The 21,464-nt window shown below is 37.6% G+C and overlaps 2 protein-coding genes and 1 long non-coding RNA gene across 4 annotated transcripts; 2 read left to right on the top strand and 1 right to left on the bottom strand.

Moving 5' to 3' along the window:
- Positions 1-774: 774 nt before the first annotated feature.
- LOC125209075 lies at positions 775-2,971 on the bottom strand. The gene is made up of 4 exons (XR_007174297.1): positions 2,885-2,971; positions 2,673-2,806; positions 1,368-1,429; positions 775-911 (listed from the first exon to the last, which is right to left on the bottom strand). It is a non-coding gene; the product is annotated as an uncharacterized LOC125209075 (long non-coding RNA).
- A 10,038-nt stretch (positions 2,972-13,009) lies between these two features.
- On the top strand, positions 13,010-13,603 carry LOC125210550. The gene has a single exon (XM_048110092.1). The coding sequence runs from the start codon at positions 13,010-13,012 to the stop codon at positions 13,601-13,603; it is 594 nt and encodes a 197-aa protein (XP_047966049.1).
- A 2,089-nt stretch (positions 13,604-15,692) lies between these two features.
- On the top strand, positions 15,693-18,886 carry LOC125214552 (protein TWIN LOV 1-like). 2 transcript variants are annotated; one of them, XR_007175136.1, is made up of 7 exons: positions 15,693-16,816; positions 17,148-17,355; positions 17,470-17,534; positions 17,635-17,714; positions 17,884-17,919; positions 18,025-18,088; positions 18,593-18,677. XR_007175136.1 is itself a non-coding variant. In XM_048115627.1 (7 exons), exons 1-7 carry the CDS (start codon positions 16,249-16,251, stop codon positions 18,737-18,739), a joined length of 1,188 nt encoding a protein of 395 aa, XP_047971584.1. In that variant the 5' UTR covers positions 15,695-16,248; the 3' UTR covers positions 18,740-18,886. The 2 variants fall into 2 exon arrangements, 1 of the variants encoding a protein (XP_047971584.1); XM_048115627.1 differs by having other exon boundaries at positions 15,695-16,816; positions 17,884-17,939; positions 18,593-18,886.
- Positions 18,887-21,464: the final 2,578 nt, after the last annotated feature.

Raw genomic sequence — 21,464 nt, 5'->3', positions numbered from 1 at the left:
CATTTGCTCAAAAAAAGACGAAAAAAATTGAGTTATTACATACCACTAAAATCTATATCGTCATTCCCAACGTACATCTCAAAATAGTCCGCAATCACACACAAAGTTCACAATATTATCCTTCGATATCCACGAGTCATCACTCAAATTATTACATATAGACCATATAATCAAGCGTAAACAAATATTATCACTAGATATCTCAACATATAACAACATCATACTCCTCAAATCTCAAAAGAAAAAGAACTAGCATGCTTTCACTTAAAGTTCAAATATCTCCAAAATTTTCACCAATTTTTCCACAACATAAATATTTTTGCCAATCGAATCTCACCATGCACAACTAATCATTTCCATTTCCAAAACATTTACCTCATTTCAAGTTGAGCGGCGACGGTTGGATGTTGAGCCTTTGACACTTTTAAAATTTTTATTCAATTACCTATTTATTTATTTTGATCTAGGGATACGAATCTAGATCAAGACAGAAAAAGACTCTTGGGTCCAGAGCGGAAAGAAAAATTGCTCTGATACCACTTTGTCACGCCCATATTTTCTAAGGATAGTAAACACGGTTGATCGCGACTAGGGGATGATTAAAGAAGCGGGGAAGAAAGGGGAAACACACATCTTTGACCAAAATATTTAAATAATTGAAATAACGTAGGAAACAACATAGTATCATTTCAACAAGTACCAATTCTAAGAATTTAAAGACTAGAAAGTGACAATTTTGAAAAGAGTTAGGTTCTCAATACTAAACAATTTTGAAGAAAAGACACCTAGCGGAAGCTTTCAAGACACGGAAAATGCCGAGTATGAAGACACGACACATCCAACAATATTAAGCCAAACATAAATAATCCATGAATTCTGCTCAACATCCTCCACGCCCGTCGTCGCTCAATCTGCACATTAAGAAAAACAAATATGCAGGGCTGAGTACTTGATGCACTCAGTGGACACATGCCAAATCAGTTTGTCAAGCCATAACGAGTGATCTTGGGGGTTTTAATTGAAAAGAACCCAAGTCACTAAAATCATCTTTACATAAAATTCGGTTGCAACCATTTTCCATCCACATCACCATCACCATATCTGAACATACATGACAAGGAACGTGGCCACGAACCAAGTCACTAGACCGGCCAACTCCAAAGAGATAGCGCACGATCTACTGGGTGTACACTAGTCCGAGCAGGGTTTGCGGCCCTACTGGGACCCGAATTCGATTAAACATACATGGCATAGCCACTTCAGATAGGTTCATTCAAACACAAAACATGGCAAGACAAACAATTTTCACCTCCTTTCACATAAAAATAGTATTTAGGACATAGTCCTTATTTAAAACGAAAGCCCACCTCACAAGCTTACTCCTCAATCACCTCTTATTCCAACCGCAACCAACGTGCACAAGCTCACCCTTTTTGAAATAACAAGATATGCAAAATTCAGACTTTGCAAAATAAATTAATTTAACAATGCATGCATCCTAAGTGTGTGTGGTCAAATTATTCATTCATCCTCTCCATCAAGAACTTTCATATAATCAATCAAACAAAACAACATCACTAAAATTATACTCTCATCCGTCGGCTTTAATCTCATGTACAAGGGACACTCACGAATTTAAATCACATAGCCCAAAATTAAACTCTTTCCTTAAGTAAAATCGTCGAGAACTAATCTGCCTAGAACAAAATCCATCTACTGCTTCAAGCATATAACTAAACTAAAGTAGTCCACTTAAACTTTAGTATTTAATTTAATAATAAAGTAGCAAATTAACTAAGGTAAAATAATATTTACATACTCCCTCATCCTTACACGTATATGCTTCCCATTCCACCACATTGTAAAACAAAGTAAAGGAAATAAAATAGGTATTGTATGTATACTGCCCAGCCACCACGTATATATATAACAAGAAAGAACAATTTAAAATAATATACCAAAGTATACTCCCTAATCCAATACACGTGTATATATACATATATATATATACCCCCCTCAATACCACTTTGATTTAAAAATCACATATCCTCCCTCAAACAACTATATTCAATAAGAACAAAATTTAATACAGTACTATCTTACTCCCTGCCACCAACACGTATCATATCTCTCAACTCTATCTCTGTTTCAGCAAAAACTCAGATTCTCTCTGTAACTCACCACTCACAACAAGCTCATTCTCATATTCTCGTTCAAGCAGAACCTAAATCCTGATTCCTATCTCCAATTTTAAGTATCAAAACAAAGCTACAGATCCCAAATCAATGCACAATCTCATCCCCCTCTCTCACTAATCACTATTGTCGTTTCCGTTCGTCACTCCCGCCGCTGCCGTCCAGCCTCTCCGTCGCCGAGCAGCGCCAGATAAGTCCCATCCCTTTTTCTCATTCTAAACTTTTACATTAATTTTTCTCATTTGTTCAATTCAAAAATTATTGGGCAGGCAAGAAATTTTCAGAATTTGACATCGAAGAGAAACAAAAGGCAGCTTCTAAAGCTTTAAAGATCGAACCTTTCAAAAGGAGTATCATTCAACAAGTTGCAGACATTTTCAAAATAAATTATTCCAGATTCGGCCAGTGAACTAAAGTGTATGTATGAAAGTATGTCTTGGAATTGAATGCAGAGACTTTCAAAAATTGTGGATATACCTTCCCGAAGAAGCAAAATTTGCAGAAGAGAAGGTATTGAAGAAAATCACAACTCTCTTGCTTTCTCCTTCAACTTTGAAATGAGGAGAACAAATTGGAATTTGCAGGCTGCTCGATTTTGTTCTTCCTTTCAACTGTGACAAGGCATAAATGGTGCTATGGATTTAATATCCAGAAAGTTGTAAACACTGGATTGAAGGGAAAGATTATACCTTTGGAAAGAAGCAGAACTTGTAGCAATCGGGAGGAATTGAGATCACAGCACTCTCGATTTCAAGCTTTTTGATGGGAGGAAGAATATAACGGCAGATACAAAATGAAGCTGCGTTGTGGAGAAATTTATAAGGAGAAGAATGGATTTTGGTTGGAGATTTTCAAGGGAGGTGGAGATATGGAAGAAACCGTTGGGTGATGGAATTGGGAGAAATATTTTGACTAAAAATTTGACTGCGGAGTAGAATAATTAATTAATATTCTACTACTACGGAGTAGAATAAAATGCTAGAATAAGAGAGATAAAAGTGATATGCCCAAATATTTGATTTAGAGAATATTAATCAAATTGTGGTGTTTTCTTTAAAGTACTTTAGTGTTATTCCAAGTACATAGACGGACGCACAATTTTCCACCGATGACTCTCACGTCAAACTCATCGTTTATTTTCACCACATAATTAATCAATGACCAAAACAAGCATCCACTATTTCCATTCGCAACTAGTCAAAACAAAGACAGTATTTTAATCAAGGTCTATCACTCGCTCGTTCTCAAAACAAAAATCAACGTGAAAAGGTACTAAAAAGACGGGTGTTACAAGATAAGTACCTGATTGAGCTGGCCGACGAGTAAAACTTGGGTAGGAAGATGTTTGTTGTCCAGAAAAAAAAAAGCCACATAAATATTTGACGAAGAAGATGAGAATGGAAGCTTTTTTTGCTAGGTTATATCGGCTAATAAAGTTATCAAATGTACACATATGCACAAATGTGTTAGAATTATAAACGTGTATAATTGTATAATTAGTGGTTGATTATATGACTATATTCCTTCTTGGAAATATATGTAATGGTAGAGGCATCTTTTAAGGCTATATTATAGGGATATTTTTTTTTTTAAATAACAATTTATATATGCAATATTGAAAGCAATTTTCGGGTTTAGATATTAGGGACATGTAATATTTGATCATAATCGATGCTAAATTGCTAATCAACCAACAATTCTCCATCATTAATGTTAATAGAGATTTCATACACGTTTTGAATGGTCAATATTAATCTTGATCAATTAACAATGAGAGGATTGTCTCTAGTTTTGTAATTAGAGATTTTAACATAGTGATTTTGTACTCTTAAATTTTCTTAGTTACATTTAATGTTGAATATAAAATAAATTAGTTATAACAAAACACTATAATTAAGAAATTCAAATTTGTTTTAGTTTTTTATTTTTTAAACAATACACTATTATTCATGTTTGAGAATTTCTATTATTTATAAATTAGCACAGATGATTATTTAAATTAATTATTTGTTTGGTTTAATATTATTAAGAACAACTATACTAATATTAAATTATGTATAATTAAAAAGTAATAAAATATCTAATAATAAGTTGTTTGAGCCTTCGTATAGTATTACATTCCTTCTATTAACATTCCTTGCACCTATGAAACACAATTATTTGATTAGATACAATACAAGTCTAGCTTCAACAAAACACTACTTCGGCTCTAATAAATAATACTATTGGGTGAATAGATGCTTGGATGAATGCAAGCAAGATTTCTATTTTTGCCGTTCACATAGCCCTATTGTAAAACACTTTCTTGATATGAGCATATAAACAGATTTACAGCCAAGATTCAGGTAAAAAAACATCTACTACCATTAAGGATTATTAAGTAGGTCAACCCAGTGTAAGATATCGAATACAAATCTAAAACCCTCATAATAGAATAAGTGATAACAAAGTAAAATTGAATTGGGACGGAGGGAGAATTTTATTGATATTTGGCTCATTTGTTGGTCATGATGAATATATTTTAAAGTTAAGGATTTAGAATTTAGGTTTCAAGGTTTGGGTTTTCAGTATATAGGGTCACTATATTGCAATGAAATGAAGCTCACTAGGAAGTGTCTCACATGTGCAATCTTAAATTATAGTTTTTAATAAACAATATCTTAAATCTCATTAGGAAAAGTTGTAATTATACGTTATTTAAGGTTTTTTTGTTTTGTTTGATGTAAATTTGCTTTAATTTTTAGTCTCACGGTTATTATATGCAACTATTAGGTGGGCCAAAAAACAACATATGCTGCCTGTGGTGGTTTTGCAACATTCTTGGTTGTCATAAAAAGATTTTAGAATTGATAAGGATTTTAGTTTTCAAGGATGAGGTTGAAAGTTCCTTTATCTATAATTTAATGTTTGAATATTGATTTGTAAATATTTTTACCTTCATATAACTTAAATTTTTATTACGCATTTTGTTCATTGTTATTATATGCTATGATCTTTTGTTCATAATTTTTGCATAATAATATTGTTTATAATTTTGGTCCAGAAACTAACAATCAATATTTGAAAATATCTTAGTCCGTGCATAGCATGGGTGTAATACTAATTGGTATAAAGAGAGAATTGAAACAATTACTATATAAGTCTCATGGCCCATGGGTCACTCTTGTTGGGGTTACCGCACCGCACCGGAAGACACAGAAAACAAACAGGTTCTTACTAATCTATTTAGGTGATTATATATTCAATTCCAATTTCATGCAATTAATCTTGATATATAGAAAATCACATAAAAACATATAAGACATGCTATTTGATGTAGGTTTGATTGTTACTTTTTTATCCATTGAAGGATTGGCGTTGCTAGCTACATCTCCCGATAATCCTTGATTTTTTGAACACTAATATTTCATTCTATTCCCGCGTCCTTGATTGTTTATTCGAGTGGACGGATCTTGAAGAATCAATAATAGTGTGATGAAATTTAGGAAGGACAATACACAATTAAAATAATTACCCTATTATTTATGAACCGTCTAAAATTCTCAGTATACGAGATGCATACATTATACATACATGTCTCGATTGAAGACAAAGATACTGTACTAGGAACAACTTATTTCAGCTAAATCAAGACCACACGAAAAATTGCTCTAATTAGTATTTGTAAGAAAATAGACAATCCATAAAATAAGCCAAAATGGAGTGGGTACTACAGACTACTAAATGATACTACGTGGATGGATAAGTACTACTGTACTTGTTTATCTGTATTTAGAATTGCGATCAATATCAAACTCTTCTTAAGTACTAAATTAAAGACTAAATTTGGGCCATTCATTTTTTATAATCTTATGGTTCTGATTAATTTACAATTAATTTAATATTTAATAAATACAAATATTTTTTATTCATTTTTTTTAATTTTAATATTTTTTTAAAAAAAAATTAAAATTTTTTTAATTTTTTTTAATTTTTTTTATTCGATAAAAACTTGTTGGAGTAAATAATGAACTATATTCACTACATAATGAACTAAATAATGAAATAAATGAAGTATGTTATGAACTTATTACTTCATTTAGTCGTGCTATTACTTCATTCCGTTAGTTTATTACTTCATTTATTCATGCTATTACTTCATTCTATTAGTTTATTACTTCATTACGTTAGTTTATTACTTCATTCAGTCATGTTATTACTTCATTCCGTTAGTTTATTACTTCATTCAGTTATGTTATTACTTCATTCTATTAGTTTAGTACTTCATTCTGTTATTTTATTACTTCATTCAGTCATGCTGTTACTTTATTCCGTTAATTTATTACTTTATTCAGTTTTGTAATTACTTCATTTCATTAGTTTAGTACTTCATTTCATTAGTTTATTACTTCATAATGTGTTATGACATAATTATATTTCAGTTGAAGTAAATTCATTACATAATGAATACGAAAAATTACTTAATAACATAGATTCATTTAGTTCATTATGCAGTGAATATAAAATTTTAAAAAAATTAAAATATATTAATATAAATTAAAATAAATTAAAATTAAAATATAAAAGTTTTTATTAAATAAAATATTAAAGTAATTGTATATTAATCATAACCACAATATTAAGAAAATGGATGACCCTAATTTGGTCTCTAGTTCATTCTTTAAGAGTGGATTTGTGGTTAATAGGACTCTTTGTATTTGTGTTGCACTGCTTACTCTTCTACTCCTATTAAGTTACAATTGAAGTCATAATTTACTACTAACAATCCCATATTTCTTCAAAATTCGGTTTCAATAATACGGTATCATGTATACGCGTGATACTCTTTTATTGGTATAAATCTAAATTAACCATATTTTTGGCCCGTCAATGTAAAATATCCAAAAAAGAATTCTACATGCATCCTCCAAATTTTAGCCCGTCTTAATCGGACATGAGTTTTGAAAAATATAAAGATAAATAAATTGAAAACTTTAGTCGAGTACGAATGCTACTTTTGTATTACTTTTATAATAAAATATGAATTAGAATTATCAAATAATAATATAGAAATTAGAATGGATAAATATTTCTAAAAATATTAAAAATAATATGTGACAAATTTTATGTTATGTAGTAGATAGAAATAGGAAACAGTCAAACAGAGGAAGTTCAATATAACACGTGACTTACAAATAACCTTTAATAGAAAACTTCAAAGTTATGTTGTACTTCATTATATTCCCTTCGTTCCATAGTAATAGAGTCACAGCTCTCAGTAGTGTAATTCTCTCTCTAGATTTTCGCTCTGCCTTCTCTCTAGAAAATAGGGTTTTGAGATTTCTCTCACTAGGTCCGTCTAGCGCCTCATTTTCGTTTTCTCTCCTCCATCCATCAAATCCCACTGAAGTTCCATCACTTCTCCGACATCCCCATTGATTCTCTACTACCTGTAGGATCTGTGGTGATTTTCAGAGAAATAAGCCTTCGACTATTTCTTTTGTTCGGCCACTACAGTTCAAGGAAAACCCTTCCTTTCTCCGACAACCCCACAGAATCCCCGACTCCAGTTAGATTTGTGGTGATTTTCGGAGAAAGAGGCAAGGGGACGCCGGCCAAGTGGTGGTTGGGGAATGTCCATCCATTGCTAAACTGCTACAAATTCTCTTTCGTTCTTGAAAGAAACTCCAGCGGTGACCATCAATTCCCGGAACTCGGGAGGGCTGCCAGGTCACCGCCAGATCTTACTGTAAAGCCAGAAGCTCGATACAACATTACGGCATGCAGTCACCGTGCTGCCACTCCGGCCTGCCTACAACGAAAGCTAAGTACTCAATCTGTAGCTTTTGATACCTCGTTGTGTGTCCCTCTGCGCAGACCTTTGATTGCTGAAAAAGCTCCTCCCAATTATTGTTTACTAGAGTTTTGCATGAATACATGGCCTAAATTTAAGTAACTTCGTGCTAGAGCTTGTCTTTCTATGTTATGCCATCATTTTCATGTGGAGTTAGCTAAATTTGTCTCGTTTATTTTCTCCGGCGTCGATCATCACCTACGGCCTGTTCTAGCCGTTGTAGTGACCAACCAGTGGTCAACCTTGGACTCTCTGGCCAAGGACGTTTCTTTGGACGCTGGTTCCTACATTTGCAGGAATCCTACTGCGCTTGCGTGTGCCAGTGGGGCAGGAATTTGGAATTTTGTGCTGGCAAGACAGTTTCCTTTTGTGGGTGCTGCATAGACTGCCTTTTTGGTGCAAGAGGAGAGAGCCACAAACCCTTTCCCAAAATTAACAAACAAATAAGATTATGGTTGACTCTCTGATGCTACACTTAGTCATGTGATCTTTTACCAATTGAGTCTGATTCAAAGGGACAACACCAACCTAGCTAGAGAATTTCTCTCTCATTACTTGCCACGTGGCACAACACTTGTGAGAGAATGGTGGCACAGTGTGGACTTGATGAAATTAGACAAACTATTGGGAACTTGGAGGTGCCTGAAACGCAACTAGGCTCAGCCAATTCCACAAGCCAAAATGCACATGAAGAGCAGGAGGTATCTTCATCTACCGGGCCAAACATCGTCAATATACCAGCCTACTCTACATGGCTCAAGCGCGCAGACCAGTTCCAGCTTGACCCAATCTACCGAAAGGAGGACCTCTCCCTTGTCCACTTCAACAAAGTGGACCCAAAAGCTAGTTACATCACACTTAAGGAGACTGATATTACCCCCGTTGCTAGGGGATGGGGCAAGTGCCTCCTTGGGAGGTTCGCCGGGCGCTTCCCAGGTCGAGAAGTGATTTATGGACTCATGAAACGATGGCCTTGCAAGGCACGAGTCACTTTCCACCGGCATGGGTGGATGATATTTCAGTTTGGCTCCGAGGATGACATGGAACTCATAAGGTAGAAAGGACCATTTGATGCCTTCGGAACGCAACTAGTCCTCCAATCAATGCCGAAAAAATTTGATCCTGACATGGAACCGGAAGTTCGAGTCCTAGTGTGGCTTCGACTAGTGGACTTACCACTAGAACTCTGGAACCTTACGGCAGTAAGCAAGATCGGGTCTTATCTCGGTACACCACTCTCTACAGATTTTAAAACTCTCAGAAGAGAGTCATTGGATGGTCCTCGAATCCAGGTCGTAATCAACACGGCACAACGTCCTCGGACGCAGTTACCGTTGAGTTACCATCCGGCGATTTCATTGATGTGAAGCTTGAGTATGACTTTATGCCAATCTACTGCCCAGCATGTAAGAACTTCGGCCACCCACAAGAGGACTGCCCAGGTAGTAAGGATGAATGGCAGCTAGTTGGGAAGAAAGGGGTGAACCAAACACCCAAGCCGCGAGGCCGTTCAAAGAGTGCTACTCGACTACCAAATGCTCAACCAACTGCGCCACCACATCAACCACGGGCTCCTCCTCCCCATTCTCAACAAGAAGGGCCTAGCAAGGGTCAGTGGACTAACCAACGGAACCAGTGGAGACAAAAGGGTAACAACATCCCGGGCGTTAGAAACCAACAAGTGCAACATTGTAAATCCGTGTTAGGGGCTTTTCCCGAAACGCCTAACAAATTCAACGCACTGGGTGATCCCAATGAGACGGACCACCTAGCCATCCCACCTCTGCCTACAATGGCAGAACTCTTCGCTACTGTTTTTGAATTGGCTGAGAAGCAAGCAAGAGCTAATCAGGGCAGGAGCATTAGCCGTGACCCTAGGCTCAAAGCTAAACAAGGACCTGAACGAACGGACATGCCATCAACCAACAACGATACTGCACCCCCAGAAGCTCCGATGCACGACAACAATACCATCAACAAGGCCCCTCCAGATGAAAACACGACCAACAATGAGGGTACACTGATGCAGCTGAACACTAAGGAAAATCCGACCAACAAGGATGAAACTAAACCAGCTGGTGCAATTGTAGAGCATGGGGAACCATCCGAGAGACAAGGTCTTGCATCAAAGAAGAAGGGCGATGTCAATAGGAGGAAGAGCCGATCGAAATCACGCACAAAAGGGGAGTTAGGGGGTGAGGGCCCCGAGGAGGATCCAGGACCGTGTCAATGATTGTTGCAACATGGAATGTACGGGGTATGCAGCAATTCCCCCGACAAGCTGCGATTAGAGATTTTGTGAGTAAACACAAAACCGATGTTATGGGGCTACTTGAGACAAAGCTTAAAACCAAGAACTACTCTTACTTAATGAAGAATAAATTCAAGGAATGGAGGAACGCCGACAACTTCCATCTTTAGTGACTGAGGCAGGATGCTACTTCTTTGGAACCCTAGCCGTGTGGAGCTTGAAGTAACTCATGTGGATGTGCATACCATCCACACCAAAATAAGGTGCTTGAATTCCGATAATACCTTCTTCTTTAATTTAGTTTATGGCAGTCACACTATTCCTGATAGACGTCCTCTTTGGGACTCGTTGATTGAACATGTCCCACAGGATGAACCAAGCCTTATGAGCGGGGACTTCAACAATGTTATGGGAGAAGATGAGAGGGTCGGGGGGAACGCCCCCTCGGAGTACGAAGTCAAAAACATGGTGGACACATGTGCCTTGCTTGGTCTTGAGGATGTAATGTCTACAGGGTGTCGTTTCACTCAATCAGAAAGGGGTATCCTTAGCATAATTGACCGAGCAATGGTCAATGATTCTTGGTACTCTCATGGGTACATGGCCACTACGGAGTATCTTCCAGCTGGGCCATATTCAGACCACTCACCAGTAGTCACCTCTTTGTTTGGTAACACTATTTCCTATCCAAAGCCCTTCAAGTTTTTTAACTTTTGGCTCAAGAATAGTAAATTCCCAGAGCTTATGGATGAGAAATGGCCGGTTCGAGTGAATGGAACGGCCCAATTTAAGCTCTCTGAGCACTGCAAGCTTTTCAAAGTCCACCTTAAAGCGTTCAATTTCCAAGAGTTTAGCGACCTTTCCAACCGGGCAAAAGAAGCATCTGAGAAGCTAGCCGATCTACAACTGAAAGCATACACGGACACGGAAAATGCGCCTCTGAGGGAGCAAATCTTGACCCAAAAGAAGCTTACTGCCTACCTCTTGGAGTCTGAACGAGCGTTCTTCGAACAAAAAGCAAAGCTGAAGTACAACCTTCTTAGTGATCGGAGCACTGCCTTCTTTCATTCCCTCGTCAAGAGGAATAACTCAAGGAATTACATTGCCCTCCTCCATAGGAACGATGGTACAATTATTAGGGACCAACGAGAGATCATCCATGATTTTGTGGAGCATTACACAACTCTCTTGGGCACTAAGATGCAGACTGATCCCATTAAAGATCAAGTGATTAGAGAAGGTGCGCTGGTCAATAAAGAGGAGAACCAAGCCCTTACCCGAGAAGTCACTGAAGAAGAGATCAAAGAAGCTCTCTTCGACATTGGGAATGAAAAGGCACCAGGACCCGACGGCTACACTTCTGCCTTCTTCAAGAAGCAATGGCACAAAATTGGGCATGAAGTGGTTGAAGCGGTCAAGGAGTTTTTCAATACCGGCCATCTTTTGGGGAATCTCAACACAACGATTGTGAGCCTGATCCCTAAGACGGCAATCAATCCTACAGTTGGAGATTTTAGGCATATCTCTTACTGCAACGTCATTTACAAAACCATCACTAAGATCTTATCGACAAGGATGCTTCTACTGTCAAGCAACCTGGTGAACGGGGCACAATCAGCATTTATCCCAGGGAGGAATATAATGGATAACATCCATTTGGCCCAGGAATTGATGCATGGATATGTGAACAAAAAGAACTCCCCAAGGTGCACCATCAAAATTGATCTCCGCAAGGCCTATGATACGATTGAATGGGAGTTCATTCGAGCAACTCTCAAAGGGCTAAACGTCCATCCAAAGTTCATCTTTTGGGTGATGCAGTGCATCACTACACCACGGTTCTCCATTGCCATTAACGGAAGCCCACATGGTTTCTTCGCTGGCAAACGAGGCATCCGACAAGGTGACCCTATGTCCCCCACCCTCTTTATATTCTGCATGGAATATCTGTCTAGGCTTCTTGCCGCCCGCACTGCCAACATTAATTTCAACTACCATGCTAAATGTGCAAGGGAGAAGATCACCCACCTTGCATTCGCAGATGATCTCATGCTTTTCTGTAGAGTGGACGCGATGTCCATTGGCATTCTTAGGGACACGATGATGGAATTTTCAAAATGCTCGGGTCTGGAGATCAACCAAGGGAAGTCCCTCCTCTTCACGTGTGGTAAATTCCAAAGTAGGAAAATGGAGGAGCTTAAAGGGATCTTCGGTTTCCCAAGTGGCAATCTCCCCGTCAAATACCTGGGAGTCCCACTTGAATCCAAGAAACTGAATATCATGCATTACTCTCCGTTGATTGATAAGATCGCCTCAACGACTAACAAGTGGACATGCAAAAATCTCTCTTATGCGGGGAAAACGGAGTTAATCCGATCGGTCTTACAAGGCGTGGAATGCTTTTGGCTACAAGTTTTCCCGCTACCAGCCAATGTCATTGATTGTATTACATCTATAAGTCGGCAATTCCTCTGGGGAACGAGATATCCACCCGTAGCATGGAAGGACCTTTGTCTACCGAAAGAAGAATGCGGGCTCGGCTTCAGAAACTTAAGTGCATGGAACAAAGCCCTTCTCGACCGCAACCTATGGAACATCCATGCTGAAAAAGACTCCCTATGGATCAAATGGATCCATACCGAATATCTTAGGGGCAAGACAATTTGAGAGTGGACAACAAAGGCACGGGATTCTCCCCTCTTCAAGAGAATTCTTGAAATCCGAGACAACATGGTTACAAGTCACCCTCAGCCTGAGGTGGTAAATCTTTGGGAGAAGTGGTACGCGACCAAAGGAACAACTGAAGCTTATGAATGGTTCCGGCCGAAAGGTGTTCGCAAGTTCTGGCCAAGCTTCGTTTGGAAGGATTTCGTGCCCCCAAAGTTCTCTTTCACAACCTGGCAAGCTATCAAAGGTCGTTTAGCAACACGCGACCGGCTAGGTTACTTGAACGAAGACCAGCACTGCCCCCTGTGCTTGGTAAACCCTGAGTCCGCCAACCATCTCTTTTTCAACTACCCACAAACAAGGCTGGTGTGGCATGAGATTAAAACCTGGCTGGGTATGAGAAGATTGATGAGCTCCATTCAAATTGCAATCAAATGGATTACCAAGGAGCGACACGGAGCAACAATTATGCGAAATGCTAGGAGACTGGCCCTTATGACGACCGTGAGCCTTATCTGGAGAGCTCGCAATGCACTCATACATGATGGGACCACCTTTGAACCAAGACACATCGTGTTCGAAGTCAAGAAGATCACATATGCCACCTTGTACTCAAGCTTCCCGCATGAGCTCGTACAACATTTTCTAGGAACGTGAGGGTCCGGCCTTGATCCCTGACACTAGCATCCCTCGTGGTTTGCCTCCCCGTTTCGTCTTTCAGTTCCCATTGTACATGTACTTTAACCCAACTGAAGTAATAAAAATGTGGCACCAAGCTATTTACCTTGGTTTGGGTTTCGCCACTACAATGGATGACCCCCGTTGTAGGATGGTTCGGTTTTTATTGTACCTATCTTGGCAGATGCTTAGGCCTTATGTACATGGACATCCCTCGTAGCCATCTCTCGGACCCTCTCATCTGATGTCCCAGTCGCCCATATAAGAATTCCCTGGGTTTTCCAAACCCAGCAGTATGACAATCCCTTTACGTACGATAAATTTCAAGGACGCTCGCACGCCCCTGGACGGTCTTGCATTTTGTTAGGGACGTCGATGGATTGTTAAGCTGGCTCAGGCCCTTCTATACGCCTCATTGCCCATGGGGGCTGAGAACAAAGCCCATCCGGGCTCCCCATCGGCTCGCATCACTAGTCTCTCGGTCGCCCATATAATTGTGATCTTAGTATTCCGAGCCCAACAGTATAAACTTTTCGAAAAGAACGATAAATTTCGCTTCGGCCGTGCCACACTCGGCCCCGGGCTTGGCTTGCGTTCGGTAACACCATTCAACACCGTGGCTCGTGAACCTCAAAGCAACTACTGTCTTTCACACCTCCTCCCCCCCCCCCAGTTTCTTTTAGGGTACTCTTTTTCCTCTTGGGGATTTTTCCCATTTGGGTTTTGCCCCAAGAGGTTTTAATGAGGCCCGCCCTCCACCCATGGAGGGTCTCTATTTGTGGTTTCGGGATAGACCCGGACTATCCCACATGGGTATGCCCATGTTTCTGTGTACATGGCAAGGACGTTTGTCTAAGCCATTAGGCTGGCTAGGATCCACCTTTTTCATTTTCCACTTTACTCTCCATTTACTTAACTCATTTAACACAATTTTTCTTAATCTTCGTGCCGAAAAGAAACGTCTCCATTACTATGTAACGAAGGGAATAGTAGATTGGGGTTTGAATTATAAGTATTTGTGATTCATAATATTATTCATATATATTAATGTGAAGCAATATTTCTTATATTTATAAACTAATTAAGTGTTGTGCATTCCAGGGTTGATTGCAAGGAAAAATTAGAATAAAAAGAAAAAGCACAAATAGTGCCGGTCTTTTAAGAAAATTGTAACCAGTACTACTCTCCTAAAACAATAAGGATATTTGAGATGACACGTGAACTAATGCATTGATAAAATAAGAGTGACAATACGAATGATAGTTAAAACAGTGTTAGTGAATAGTGGACTCATTTTATTATTATTGTATAATACTATATTAGTATAAATTGTAAATAAATTGAAGTATATATGTAATGGGTTTGGAAAAAGTTTCCATAAATTAAAATGAGATATTTTGATGGGACGAACGAAAAAGAAAATGTTCTTATTTTTATGGAACTAAGGGAGTAGACTAGGCATAAGTTTTATTATTTGACTTTATAAGATAAATGATTAGAAAATTAAATTGATGAGGTATAAATCTCATATTTATATACCTCATTCGTCTCCAAAAAATAGACCATTTTTCCATTTTAAAATGTCCCTTAAAAATAGACCAATTCTATTTAAAGAAACTTTAAGCTTTAATGGGATGAGTCTCATTCTCCATTAACAATATTCCAATTACTTTTTTTTCTGTCTTTCTCTTACGTTACCAATTGTATATTAAAATCAATGTCGTTTTAAATGTTGTCTATTTTTTAGGAACAAAGGCAGTATTAATTTTGAGTAATATAAGAACTCCTTCTGTCCCATTAAAAATGAAACATTTTTCCTTTTCTAATTATTTCATTAAAAATGAAATTTTTCCAAAAATGGAAATTATATCGTGCTTTTCCATTTATTTTAGCTTATATTGTTCTTATTAACTCATAATACAATATGAGGTTTATTTACTAAAAAGAAAAAAAAAATACAATATTTTATCTCTGTAAACGACGAATTACCTGAAATGATAGGTTGGCGGCAGATATATGCCAAAGAAACCGATAAACTTGAGACTGATTATCTTCTTTTTTTTTGGTAATCGATAGTTAAAGACGAAGGCGAAGCAAAAAAAAAAATAAAAAAATCGATCTGGTGATGATACTCCATAGCTGGGGAAGGCGTCACTGCAGCTCTCTCTCTCTGAGAAATTAGAAATTAGAATTGATGTTTCCTCGCTATCAGTCTAACTAAAGCGATTGATGGGTATATCTCAACTCTTTTCTGCTCCAGATATTTCCTCTCACAACAATCAACTTGTAGTTTTAATTCTCCCAATTCTACTCTCACACTAATCACACACCCTAACCACCCTTTCCTTGTATGGCTATAACCTTCAATCAATATCCCTCCCTATTGTATCTTCCTTTCCATCCACAAATTTCTGAAATATATATGTCCTTTTTTTTTTTAATATTATCATTTTCCACACCTTGTATTTTCTCCATGGCTGCTTATGGCTGCAAAATTCAACCTTAAAACCCTTAGTTTTAGCTTCTCTGGGAAACTGATAGCGACACATGGGAGTGAGATTGGGATTAGGGTTGAGTTTTGGGCATAAAGGTTCAATCTTTGAGGGGAAGTTTGTGTATTTGATATGGAATCACAATTGGGATTGGATATCACGTCATTTGATTTGAGGTACTCGGTGTGGGCGAGGGAAGCTCTGAATGAATTCCCTGATTGTTTTACAATAACCGATCCTTGCGCTCCTGGTCACCCTATTGTGTTTGCTTCTAATGAATTCTTGAAAATGGTTGGTTACTCTAGAGAGGAGGTGGTTGGGAGGAACGGGAGGATGTTCCAGGGTCCGGGCACGGATAGGAGGTCGGTTATGGTGATTCGTGAAGCAATTAGGGAGGAGAGGGGTGTGCAGATCAGTTTGTTGAATTATAGGAAGGATGGGACCCCCTTTTGGATGTTGTTCCAAATGTGTCCTGTTTTCAGCAAGGAGGATGATAGGGTGATTCATTTTTTGGGGGTTCAGGTGCCTCTCTCGAGGAGGCCTAGGTTGTCTCGACTCCGGGTAAGGAGTGAGTTTGAAGATGGGGTTGGAGTTCGTGATACTGTTTTCAGGTGTTGTAGGAGGGAAGTTTGTTCTGATCCATTCTTGGAAAGGGGATGTGCATCCTCCGTGGAGCCGGTTTCTAGCCTTGATGATCGTGGTTAGTATTGTTTTTGACTGCTGAGTTTTTGTAACTGTATTGTGTAGTGTGGTCTGAGGCTTGATGTGTTAAGATGGTATACTTGTTGCTATATCTCACCATTTTCATGGTTTTACTTGTTGCAATGTTTTTCTATATAAACTTAAACTTAAGTTAGTTTTGTGGTAGTGATCAAGCTGATTGATTCATCTCATACTTTCCCTTTTTGACTAGAAATTTGAAGGTCATCTACCCACGCCTCCACCCCTTCCCCACAGTCACAGACTATGTAATGTAACGAATACACAAAACCGTGGGTGCTGACACACTGCAACTTATTCGAATATTGCAGAAGATGAGATGAATGAGTCTTGTGAAGCAACTGAGCTAGAGAAGACAAAGGCCAGCACTGCAATTAACAACATTTTGTCTGTTCTGACACACTACAGCGAGCATACAGGCAGACTGGTCAGCGGAAAAAGATGTTGCCCAACTGGGAATGCACAGCTTGTTTCATCTTTAAATATATCTCTCGGTAGAATCAAACAAAGCTTTGTATTGTGAGTTCGTTCATATTCACAAGATCATGTCTTCATATAATATACTACTGTTTAGGATAGGTCATTTTGCTGACTTTAGCTGCCTCCTTTTCTTGGTGACACGCTACTGAACAGAACGGATGCGCTCTTACCTGACATGCCTATAACATATGCGAGTGAGGCATTCCTGAAACTGACAGGCACGCCAATTTTATCTTAACAAATGAGACATTTTCTATACTCTGAATATTTATCTGCTCAATCTGATCGCCTTCGAACTTCCCCTGCTTTTCTGGACAGGCTATGCTAGGCATGAAGTACTGGGGCGAAATTGCCGATTCTTGAGTGGGACTCATACAGACCCAACCGCACAGTTTGAGGTAAAGAAGAATTTTCTATAATTTTTATTTTTTATCATAAACATTCTCATGATTACGAAATCCTTGTTTCTGCTCATAGTTTATTAAAATTTGGCTATCTAAGCTTCGGCCACGCCCCAATTCGGAAAACATAAGTAAAAGTTGTGTGATTTTTGCTTCAAATTTGCAGATAAAGGAATGCATTCAAAACCAGCAAGCTTGTACAGTACGTATCCTAAACTACAGGTTGACGACTCATACTACATTTTTATGGATTGCTTCATTGAAAAATATTATATATACGACTTTGCTTCTTCATTGTTTCTCGCAGAAAAGATAGGACATCTTTTTGGAATTTTCTTCACATTTCTCCGGTGCGGAACGCTTCGGGAAAGGTAATTTTATTTCTGTCTATGAGATAAATAGCTCATTATTATTATATTTCAAATGCTTCTTGTCACTACCAGTTTTAAATTAAACTTTTCTACTGGTCTGCACTAAATCTATTTGAACAACAATAAATATCATCATGTCACTCAAAAGATATGCTTCTGTGCACCACAAAACCGACTGTTCAGCCACGCTAAGCTTCTTGGTCTTGTTAATCTGTGCTCTGATAAAGCATTTCTTTTAAGTTATATTATGAAATTTATGGTATGAAAATTTAATCAGCTCAGACATAGTTCACATGCGAGTTGCAAGTTAATTTCACATGCGCCGACTTGCTGTATCTCCTGTCAATACTATGTTTTTCTCCAGTATACCATATTTATTAAAAGGGCCGTGGAGTTTAACAGCCGCACGCTGTCTCAATCTTAGATTGTGACAATACAGTCTTTGAGCTTTTTCCTCTTCCTAGAATGTGTGGTTTTGCTTTGAACTGGTGTTGGAACATGCAGGTAGCATTCTTTGTCGGAATACAGACAGACGACTGTTGCAAGAATGACGATAAACACAGGTTGAGCCCAGAGATGAGACAACTCAGCGTGGTTGGAGCCGTCAAAGTTGCTGTTAGGGGCTTGTCAATGGGCGCCAGTACGTCGTAGTTGGAGAAGACAATCTCATCTCATCTGCGGCAACAGGAAATTCTGATACTTAGGTTTGCACCAACACACTGTATCTTTCCATTTGTGGTTCAACCTTGACAATGATGGAATCGTCATATTCTATTACACAAGTTAGAAATTGTGTGATCTCTCTCTCTTTTATGTGATATGTTTTGAGAAATAGTGTAGTTTGCATCCTAAGCCTATATTCTAGCTAACTGCACACAAAGTACATAAATTCTGATTCGAACGAAATATGCTAATCATGGTTGTTGGTTTATTAATTAGATTGTACTCCAATGCCAGAACTAATTTTAAAGACCAAAAAGACCAAACTAGAGTCTAAAACTCAGTCATCTATTTTTCTAATCCAGTGGATGAAATAAATCAAGCTAATGATTTACTTCATTTTTGGATCGTTTTACTTCCATTTATTAAGACTTCATTATTAGATCGTTTTACTTCATTGCAGAAAGACTGAACTAAAATGATTTTAAAATGGACTATGTATTGTCTAGGGGTGGCGAAACGGGTTACCCGCAGGTATCCGTACCTGATTTTAGCCAAATTTGTTGTCCCAATACACACCCCGCAACATACCGGGATTACCCGATACCCGTGTCGGGTATCCTGTACCCGACATTGCAGGTACCTGTATCCGACCCGAAATTCTGATAAAAATTTGAAAATCATAATAGCCGTCAATGTTCCCTAATTTACTTTATTAATATCGATGGTAAGCTTTGAATATATTGAAAATAAAAGTGAGGGGACACTCTATAGCTAGTTCTGGTGAATTTTTAATTGTATGTACGTTGGAATATAAAAATGTTTCAAAAGAACTCTAAGATTATAGTATAAGGTACTCTCATTATCCCACCTTAATAGAGGCATTTCATTTTCTTCACTCATTTTAGAAAAATAATAATATAAATACTCTTCTCTACATTATATCTCTTTTACTTTACTTTTTCTCTATTTTTAACTATTTACTTTTTTTCTCCGTCTTAACTAATTGAAACGTCTCTATTAATATGGAATGGAGGGAGTATTAAAAAATGATATATGGCTAATACTAATAATAACGGGTATTATCGGGATAACGAGTATACCCACAAAACTCTAAAACACACTACCCGATCTCGCCCCATTTCCCGTTATCATCGAGTAGCGGGTACCCGATACCCGGTGGGTAACACGGTCAAAATGGGAATTACCCATTACCCGCTACCCATTTTGCCACCCCTGGCTGATATTGTCTAATACTCCCTCCGTCCCAGTTTAAGAGTCACATTTTGTCATTTAATTCCGTCCCAATTTAAGAGTCACATTTAGAATCTACCATATTTGGACATAAAATTTAACATCATTGTTGATGAAATTTACATTCAAATGTCATTACTTTCATAAAATTAAAACAAAACAAAATCATAAACACACAAAAAGTCAAAAGTGTCACACTTTCCTCTACCTCACTTCAATTATTACACACTCCAACAACCACTATCACACTTCATTTATTACATACTCCACCAATTTCTTAAAATCTGTGCTATAACTAAATCTTACTCTTAAACTAGTACTGAGGGAGTAATGAACTATATTTTGGTTCGATGGATTGGCACTACACACACTCCACCAATTTCTTAAAATCCGTGCCATAACTAAACCTTACTCTTAAACTGGTACGGAGGGAGTAATGAACTATATTTTGGTTCGATGGATTGGCACTAAAAATTGGTTCGGCCTACATCACAACTCCAGTAATGACATATACTCCCTCTGTCCAATTAAAAATGAAACGTTTTTCATTTTGAATTGCCTAATTATAAATGAAAAGTTTCCTAAAATGGAAACATCATCTCTATCTTTTCATCCCTCTTACTTTATTTTCTCATCATTAACTCACAAAATAACACTATAAAACCACGTGCCGAAAAATAAATGTTACATTTCTAATGGGACGGAGGGAGTATAAACGGCGAATATAAATTCTGAACTAAAATTCAAATTTGGTCTTCTACATTTCCTCTGATAAACTTTTTTGCCATTTACATTAAGTTAATTACCTTTTAGTCCCAAACAATATATTTTGGTCCAAAAAATTACTCCCTCCGTCCCGGCTAAGATGACACATTGCTTAGCCGGCACGGGGTTTTAGGAGTTATTGGTTAAAGTGTTTAATTGGAGAGATAGAAGGTGGGTGTAAGTATTAAAGTAGAGAGATAAAGAAAGATGGATATTTTAATAGGAGTGAGAAAAAATGGTTGTGTGTATTAATTGGAGAGAGAAAGTTACCAAAAAAGGAAATGTGTCATCTTAGTTGGGACAAACTAAAAAGGAAAACGTGTCATCTTAAGCGGGACGGAGGGAGTAACATTTTTAGTTATATTTAACGGTCAAACGTGATTTGATCAAATTAATGACTTAATTATAAATTCAACTAACCTATTAACCTAACTAATTCAATATTAAAATTTATTAAATATATTTTTACCTATATCAAAATATATTAATATTCATAAAATGTTTTAATACGTATAACAAAAAATATTAAAATTTAAAAAATATTTTTGGACCTATAATAAAAATAAAATTCAATTAAAATTTATAAAATATTCACTAACCTAATTTTTGTTATAACTAAAAAATAAAGGAACCGTTAGATTTTGACGGTTCCATAAAAAAAAGGATTAATTTTCAAAAAGTGAATGTTTTGGACCAA

The sequence above is a fragment of the Salvia hispanica genome, chromosome 3 (assembly GCF_023119035.1).
Source record: "Salvia hispanica cultivar TCC Black 2014 chromosome 3, UniMelb_Shisp_WGS_1.0, whole genome shotgun sequence".
Taxonomy (NCBI): domain Eukaryota; kingdom Viridiplantae; phylum Streptophyta; class Magnoliopsida; order Lamiales; family Lamiaceae; genus Salvia; species Salvia hispanica.
The sequence above is the reverse complement of the archived record's forward strand: the minus strand, read 5'-3'. Positions and strand labels throughout refer to the sequence as shown.

Bases quoted from the DNA above. Each gene is read 5' to 3' on its own strand.
- LOC125210550 (XM_048110092.1), top strand. From the start codon at position 13,010: ATGGTTACAAGTCACCCTCAGCCTGAGGTGGTAAATCTTTGGGAGAAG.
- LOC125214552 (XM_048115627.1), top strand. From the start codon at position 16,249: ATGGAATCACAATTGGGATTGGATATCACGTCATTTGATTTGAGGTAC. The intron at 16,817-17,147 runs GTTAGTATTGTT...CGAATATTGCAG, and splicing joins TTCTAGCCTTGATGATCGTG to AAGATGAGATGAATGAGTCT. The intron at 17,356-17,469 runs GTGAGTTCGTTC...GCTACTGAACAG, and splicing joins ATCAAACAAAGCTTTGTATT to AACGGATGCGCTCTTACCTG.